The sequence below is a fragment of the Orycteropus afer genome, unplaced genomic scaffold (genome assembly GCF_000298275.1).
Source record: "Orycteropus afer afer isolate SDZICR_OR568_19922 unplaced genomic scaffold, OryAfe1.0 scaffold00017, whole genome shotgun sequence".
Classification (NCBI taxonomy): Eukaryota; Metazoa; Chordata; class Mammalia; order Tubulidentata; family Orycteropodidae; genus Orycteropus; species Orycteropus afer.
This window is the reverse complement of record NW_006921604.1, coordinates 8,221,015-8,229,839: the sequence shown is the minus strand read 5'-3', so window position 1 is coordinate 8,229,839 and position 8,825 is coordinate 8,221,015. Positions and strand designations below refer to the sequence as shown.

At 38.4% G+C, this 8,825-nt stretch overlaps 1 protein-coding gene across 1 annotated transcript in view; it reads right to left on the bottom strand.

Annotated features, from left to right (window-relative positions):
- Positions 1-8,825, bottom strand: part of VWA3B (von Willebrand factor A domain containing 3B) — a 431,643-nt gene that overhangs the window by 126,842 nt on the left and 295,976 nt on the right. Inside the window, exons 18-19 of the mRNA XM_042783482.1 lie at positions 1,462-1,516; positions 1,209-1,365 (exon numbers count right to left, since the gene is read on the bottom strand). Of these exons, the coding sequence (XP_042639416.1) occupies positions 1,209-1,365; positions 1,462-1,516 (212 nt within the window). The remainder of the gene's footprint in view (positions 1-1,208; positions 1,366-1,461; positions 1,517-8,825) is intronic.

Below are 8,825 nucleotides of genomic sequence, written 5' to 3'. Positions count from 1 at the left end.
AGCACTGTCTCTTTAAATATCCAAAATAGTCAAGCCGCTTTTTAAACCTTCAAAATGGCGGCACCCTCTGGACCAGCAAAAGTCCACAGCTCAGCCTACCTTTCTCTTCACCTCTGTTTGTTCCCCAGCCACCATGCACAGTCCTCCATGCAGTCCCTGGCTAGCAGGGTGATTTTTAGGTTAATTCTTAAGTCCTACCACCATTCGGGAATCTCCAAGCTGTCTGTGCTTTCAGGATCGCTCAGGATCACTGCCAGACCACAGCTCCGTCTGTCTCCTTTTTTGGTATTTTCACGCAAATTCTTCTGCTAGTTGGGGTCTAGTCCACTTGTATATCCTTCCCTTCCAGGCTCAGGGGTCCAGGATTATCTTCTGTGTCGTTGTTAATTGGTTTCCCTTTTCTTTGTTGAAGAGGGTCTGTGCAGTCTTTCTGCCTAGTCCGCCATCTTGCCGGATCTCCCATTCCCATGTTTTTATTATTGAATTTCAACAGTTACCAACCTCTGGCCAATCCTGTTTCCTTTATACCCTCCCCACTCCCATAACCCAGGTTATTTTGAAGCAAATGTCAAACATTCTATCATTTGCTCTGTAAATATTTCTGTATGAAGGCGATAAATTATAATAAACTGATATCTATCCTGTTTTGTGATTATAAAGCCTGATGTGTTCGTATTTAAATCACTAGTTACTGTTACACTTGCCTCATTGTTCTTGTGAAGGACACTGACCTGTTAGCTGCCAAATGCAATGGAAACTTTTCAGTACTTATTTGACTTTTTTCCATATTTAATCCTACCACATCCTCCTGGAAGCACTTTTTCTCCTTCTTGGACATCACTCTCTGTTGTTTCTCTCTCTTTCTGTCTTTTTTTCTCTCTCTGACTTTTTCAGCCTCTCACAAGTTCACTGGTCCTTTGGTACTGGATGATTGATCATGACTCAGATTTAGATATTTTTCACAGAAACGAGTAGCTCCATACTGCCACATGTCAGCAATAAACCATGAACTGCCACCTCAATGAAGGCCAGTTTCATCTCAGCTTAAAAAAAATGCTTTGAGTCTTTCTCTCTTTTACTGACCTTATAAATATATTTTTTTCAATGACTGAAATATATTCTGTTGTAAATGTACAAGAAATAGAACTGAAGTACTTTTCATTTGAGCAGAAGATGAACAATTCCTCAGTCAGCGAAATTACTCTTACCTCATCAAAGACCTTGGAAACAACATGCTTGTCCAGAATTGGAACGTAGGTGGCACTGTGAGGGATTGCTGTCACTGACAAGGCATCCATGATGGTAAGTTTCTTGGCCACCAAGCCATGGGTCTTGAGCCAGTATGCTGAAGACATATCTAAAGAACTAAGAAAACAACACTGTGATGTTTTAAAAATTATAACTTGATGGGTAACAAAGGAAAACATTAACAAACCATCCTAATAAAATTAAAACACTCACTCTTGGTCATAAACTTGCCTTCGTTCTCGAGTTGATGTTTCTAATGATCTGTCATCTGTCAGCAGGCTGATGCTCAATTTTGTGGAAGGAGAAGTAGCAGTTGTATAATTTCCTCCTATGTGGGGTTTATATCAAAATGCAAAAGGATCACATTTGTCTCTGAGTTCCATCATGACTGAAGGCTAATAAATGGACCATATTTCAGAGAAAATAACTTGTTCTGTCAGATTGGGTTTTAAGGTAAGACTTATCTGCAATTTACACTAAAGACTAGAGCATAGATAAATATGTGCCATTGTATTGTGTACCCACCTCACCCATATTCATTGCGTTCTCTCTTCAGAGAAGAATAAGACATACTCATTCTCCCATTCTCCAGGAAACACATTTTAAAAAATATGAAATAAGATAAAAATAGCATTAACCAATTATTGTTGGATGCTGACATTGGTGGACCCCCTAATTACACAGGAGTGCCTTGATCAATATTTAATTTTCCAAGCATTTGTTTCATGGTTCCTCAGCTTTAAGAGGAAAATAAACCATAGTACTAGATTATGTTCATTTGTAGGTTGAAATTTTTCAAATTAGTATTTGAGTTTTTAAGTGTATATCCTTATATAAACTTGAATGTATAAATGTAAAGAAATATAGTTGACTCAGTAGCACCTAGTAGAGGTATAGGAGTGAGTCAATCAAATGCCTAAGAAATCACATATCCTGATCATAATATGACAATCCTTGAAAACTTGGGCATGTGTTGTCCTCAGGAAATAAGTCAGCCTAACTGAAACTGAGGAGAAAATAGTCACATGGGTCAGCACTGAAGAGAGTGGGGTTTGATTAAGTTATGAATGAGTAACATCATGTATAAATTTGTTGCTCAAGTGCTTCCTGCTACTTAGGGGACTGTATGCATGTGTATTTTTAACAGAGTTATTTATCAATGGTTTTAAACATAGGGAGAAGTACTATAGGAATCAAACTTAAAATTTCTTACTTTAAGAATAATTTTATCAACAGTAACAAAAATTGTATGGAAGCTGTATTTCCCTTATATTTAGCCCCCAAAAGGCTGAAAATGTGGACCAAAGAAGGGCTCAGCAGATGGTGCCACGCCTGTGAATGAAGGGAAGCAAGTACTCCAAACATGAAGCATTATAATTTCAAAAACAAACCACAAAGTGATGGCAAGCATTGCCCTTAGCACCATAAGTTTGTGAGCCATAGACTTCCAGTAAGATGGCAGAATAGACAGACAAACTACACAGACCCTCTTCAGTAAAGAAAAGAGAAACCAATTGACAGAGATACAGAAGATAATCCTGGAGCACTAAGTTCTGAAAGGAAGTATACAGAAGTGGATTAGGCACTAACTAGTGGAAGAACCAGAATGAAAACAGTGAGTACGGAGGTGGATGGAGCTGCAGACTGACAGCTAGTCTGATGGCACCAACAGCCTGAATATTTCCAAGTGGTATTGAGACATGAAAATTGACCTAAAGATCAGCCCTGGTCGCCAAGGGCTGCAAGGACAACTGCACTGGTGGCTGATGACTAGGAAGGGAAATAGCAAAGAGGGAGACAACCTGAGCTGTGGACTTTTGGCTGTCTGGAGAGTGCAGCCATTTTGATTGTTTACTAGTGGCAGCTATTTTGGATATTTAAAGTGACTGAGGGTGCAACTATTTTGAATGTTTGCAAGGGGTGGCCATTTTGGATATTTAAAGTGACAGCATTCTCATTCAGATTCTAGGGACCTAAGAACAGCCTGACTTGCCAAGGACAGCGGGACACACAGGAGGCTGACAATGAGAAAGGAGACAGGCAGCGAGTGTGTAAGTGCTGCCAACTAGCAAACAGAGGAGCACAGTACTCTGTTTATGTACATAACATCTAAACCAAACAAAGAAAGCGAAAATGTTGGGATAATCACTCCAACATACAATTACCAATTAAATATAAACAAAAAAATGTCACAATGTCTCAAAGACAATAGAGCATCACAGTCCACACAAAGAAGAAAGGTAAAGCAGGAGAAATAAGGAACCAGGATACAGACCTGGAACACATCCCCAAGAAGGAAGCAGCATTGGAACTCCCTGGTAAGGAATTCAAAAGAATTATATCTAACAGTCAACAGATTGAAAGACAGATCAAGGAAAACACTGACAAAATGCAGGAAAACACAGAGAAGACCCTAGAACAATTTTGAAAGAAAAGATAAGAACAAAATAACAAAATAAATGAAAAATTAGAAATTATACAAAAGCTACAGATAGAATTCCAGAAGATTAACACTAAATTCACAGAAATAAATAACACATTCCTTCTTTGGAAAGGGATCAATCAGAAAAAAGATCAAAGCAAAATGAAGAAAGCCTAAGATTCATGTGGGATACCATCAAAAGGAATAACCTACATGTAATTGGAATTCCAGAACAAGAAGAGACAAATAAAACCACGGAGAAAATTGTTGAAGATTTGTTGGAAGAGAATTTCCCTGGTACAATGAAAGATGAGAATATATCCACTCAAGAAGTCCAATGAACCCCAAACAGGATAGACCCCAAAAGAAAATCACCAAGACATATCATCATCAAACTCACTACAACCAAAGACAAAGAAAGAATCCAGAAAGCAGCATGGGAAAAATGAAAAGTTACCTACAAGGGGCAATCAATAAGACTAAGCTCAGATTTCTCGACAGAAACCATGCAGGCAAGAAGACAATGGGATGGTATATATAAAACCCTGAAAGAAAAAAATTTCCAGCTAAGAATTAAATACACAGCAAAATTGTCCCTCAAATGTGTTGGTGAAATTAGGACATTTCCAGATAAGCAGAAATTAAGGGAATTTGTTAAAACCAGACCAACCTTACAAGAGATGCTAAAGGGAGTCCTTTGGATAGAGAACCAACAACAGCAAACAACAACTGATCATTAACACACCAGAAACCAACAAAGTTATGGAAGTATCCAAAGTAAATAAGCCTACAAGATTGTAAACAGGGAACCAGAGACATCAATTGACAAATGATGACAACTACAAAACAAAAAGAGGGAAAGAACTGTGTAGTTATAGAACTTCTAAATGGTAGGGAAGTCAAGACAACTACAAGAACTACAAGATAGAATGGACTGTTCTAACCTTGGGAAGAAAATTATAAATGACAAGGTAACCTCAAGGAAAAATGATAAACCCTCACATCAAAATAAGGAAGAGGACCAGTACAAATATTTAGCAAGTACTAAAACAATACCAATGAAGGAAGTGATAACACAATTCATAAACAAAATGAGCTCAGCACAGAAAATTATATGGAACAAAGAAATCAGCAACACCGTGAAAAAGCACATAACAAAATGACAACAAATTCATACTTGTCAATAATTACACTGAATGCAAATGGATGAAATGCTCCACTCAAGAGATAGAGATGTTGTAGACTGGATAAGAAAACATAACCCAGCAATATGCTGTCTACAAGGGACACACCTTAGAGACAAAGACAAAAATAGACTAAAAATCAAAAGGTTGGAAAAAGATATATCAATCAAATGGCAACTATAAAAGAGCAGGAGTGGCAATATTAATTTCTGATACAACTGACTTTAAGACAAAAACCACCATAAGAGACAAAGAAGAACAGTATATAATGATTATTAAAGGATCGATTGAACAAGAGGACATAACAATATTAAATATCTATGGACCCAATGAAAGAGCCCCAAAATACATAAACCAGACTCTACCAGAACTGAAAAGACAAATAGATGACTCCATAGTAGGAGACTTTTATACACCACTTTCAATCACAGATAGAACAACTGGAAAGAAACTCAACAAAGACACAGAAGAACTAAACAATACAATCCCCCAACTTGACCTTATAGACATCTCCAGAGCACTTCACCCAACAACAGCATAATATACATTCTTTTCCAGTGCACATGGAACATTCTCCAGGATAGACCATATGTTAGGCCACAAAGCTAGCCCCAATAAATTTAAAAACATTGAAATACTGCAAAGTATGTTCTCACATCACAATGCCATCAAATTAGAAACCAACATAAGGAAGATGAACGGAAAAAGAGCAAACACATGGAAACTGAATAACACCTTCCTTGAAAATGACTGGGTAATAGAAGAAATAAAAAAATGAACCTAAAAAATTCCTTGAATCAAATGAGAATGAAAATACAACATACCAAAATCTTTGGGACACAGCAAAAACAGTGATCAGAGACCAATTTATAGTAAGCAATAAATGCACACATCAAAAAAGAAGAAAGAGCCAAAATCAACACCTTAACCCAACATCTCCAACAATTAGAAAAAGAGCAGGAAAAAAGCCTACAGTCATCAGAAGACAAGAAATAATAAGGACTCAAGAAGAAATCAATGAAACAGAAAATACAAAGGCAACAGAAAAAAATCAACAAGATTAGAAGTTGGTTCTTTGAAAATATTAATAAGATTGACAAGCCACTGGCAAATTTAACAAAGGAAAAGAGGGAGAGACTACAAAAAACAAGAATAAGAAATGAACTGGGTGACACCACAACAGAACCAAAAGAAATTAAAAGGATAATATCAAGATACTATGAAGAACTATACTCCAACAAACTAGAAAATCTAGAAGAAATGGACAGATTTCTAGAAACACACTTCTCACCTAAACCAACAGAGGTTGAGATGGAAAATTTAAACAGATCCATAACAAAAGAAGAAGTCAAACAGGTCATAAAAAAATTACCAACAACCAAAAAAAGCTCTGGCCCAGACAGTTTCACTGGCGAATTCTACCGAATGTTCAGAGAACTGACACCAATCCTACTCAAACTATTGCAGAACATGGAAAAGGATAGAATCCTCCCAAATTCATTTTACAAAGCAAGCATAACCTTGATATCAAAACCAGGCAAAGACATCACTAAAAAGAATAACTACAGACTGATATCCCTCATGAATATAGATGCAAAAATCTTCAACAAAATCCTAGCCAACAGACTCCAACAACATATCAAAAATAAATTATGACCAAGTGGATTCATACCAGGTATGCAAGAATGGTTCAACATCAGAAAAGCAATTAACATCATCTATCACTTGCAAACAAAGGAAAAGAACCACATGATCATATCAATCGATGCAAAAAAGGCATTTGATAAAATCCAACACCAATTCCTGATCAAAACCCAGCAAAATAGGAATAGAAGGGACATTCCTCAACATAATAAAGGGCATATATGCAAAACCAACAGCCAACATTATTCTCAATGGAGAGAGACTAAAACCATTCCCCTTGTGAACAGGAACCAAACAAGGATACCCCCTATCACTACTTCTATTCGACATTGTATTGGAAGTCCTAGCCAGGGCAATTAGGCAAGAAGGGGAAATCAAAGGGATCCAAACTGGTAAGGAAGAAGTAAAACTATCCCTATTTGCTGACAATATGATCCTATACATAGAAAACCCAAGAGACTCAGCAAAAAAACTACTAGAACTAATTGAGAGACTTAGTGTAGTTGCAGAATAGAAGATCAACATACAAAACTCAATTGGATTCCTCTACACTAGCAAAGAGATTGCTGAAAAGGAAATAAGGAAATCAATATCATTTACAATATCTACCAAAAAAATAAAATACTTGGGAATAAATCTCACTAGGGACACAAAAAAGCCGTACAAAGAAAACTACAAATCACTACTCCAATAAACCATTAGACCAAAACCAAACCAAACTCACTGCCGTCAAGTCGGATCCAACTCATAGTGACTCCTCCTTCAGTTTCTGAGGTGGTATCACTACGGAAGTAGATTGTCCAACCTTCCTTCCAAGGAGTGGCTGGTGGATTTGAACTGCCAGCTTTCTGGTTAGCAGTCAAGTGCCTTAGGCACTATGCCACCAGAGCTCCCAGAAACCACAAGAGATCTACATAAATGGAAGAACATACCATGTTCATGGATAGGATGATTGAACATTGTGAAAATGGCAATACTACCTGTTCTGGTTACCTAGTGTCACTCTGACAAGAATATACCACAAATGGGATTGCCTTAACAAACGAGTTTATTCTTACAATTTGGAGGTTTTAAGTCCAAGTTCAAAGTGCCAGGCTCTGGGGGCTATGTTAAAGGCCCTTGACCTTGGGCTTCAGCTCTGTCTCTTGCTCCCAGCCCACTGAAGCTAGAGGCATCTCTTCACTCAGGCAGCTACTGGCTGCTGAGGCTAACAAGCCCAAGTAAAAAAGCACAGTCCCAATGTTACCAAACCAGACAGCAGGTCATTAATTCAAGTCCATTGTAAGTCCCAAGGTCAGCAGAGAATGGCAGGTTGCTGAACAACAGCACAGCACATGCAGGATTCAAGCATGCCATAAGCTAGAGACCACGCCCAAAGCTGTTTCTTATATATGGGAAGCAGACCACATACCCTAAGCAGCTACTCAGCGGCTCTAATAGATTCCACTATGGAGTTAATTACTAGTCTCATCATGGGGAACAACTACATTCAGCTGCCCAATCACTCAACCAGGCCCAGCCAAGTTGACATACAAACGTAACCACCACACTACCCAAAGCAATCTATACATTTAATATAATCCCAATCCAGATCCCATCAGCATTCTTTTTTTTTAAAATTGTGATTTGGGTAAAAATTTACAGAGCAAATTCACTTTCCATACAACAGTTCACATACACTTTGTCTCATGACATTGACTACAATTTACCCCAATACAACAGCTCCCCTCCCACCTCCTCTCCATAGTTACCTCTTCGCAGTGTCCATCCCTCCATGCACTCCTGCCCCCTGAGCTGTCTCCCTGTGCATAAACAGCCCTTCTTTCTCCCAAGATTGTTCTAGCCAAGGAATGTATCTACCTCAGGTAAATGTTCAATTCATATGCCTGTCTTTTGATTGGCTGGAAGTCACAGGTGTGGGTTCAATTCCAGATCTGAAGAGCAGCTAGGGGCCATAGTCTCAGGGGTTCCACCAGGCTCTATCAGACCAGCAAACTTGGTCACCCCCTTTTATTTTTTCCCCAAATGATTTTGAGTTTTGTCCCACATTGTTCTCCCTCTCTATCCAGGATCTCCTACATAGATTCCCCTTCGAGTGGTTGACAGTGATAGCCGGGCACCAACTACTTCTTCTGGTCTCATAGTTGTATAGGCTGTGGATTTCATGGTGCACTAGTCGCTAGGACTAATTCTTTCCATGAATCTTTGGTTTTCTTCATTCTTCTTTTCTCTGGATGAGGAGAGACCCATCGTTGCATCTAGATGGCAGCTTGCTAGCTTTTAAGATCCCAGTCGCTACTCGCCAAAGTAGGAGGTGGAACAATGTT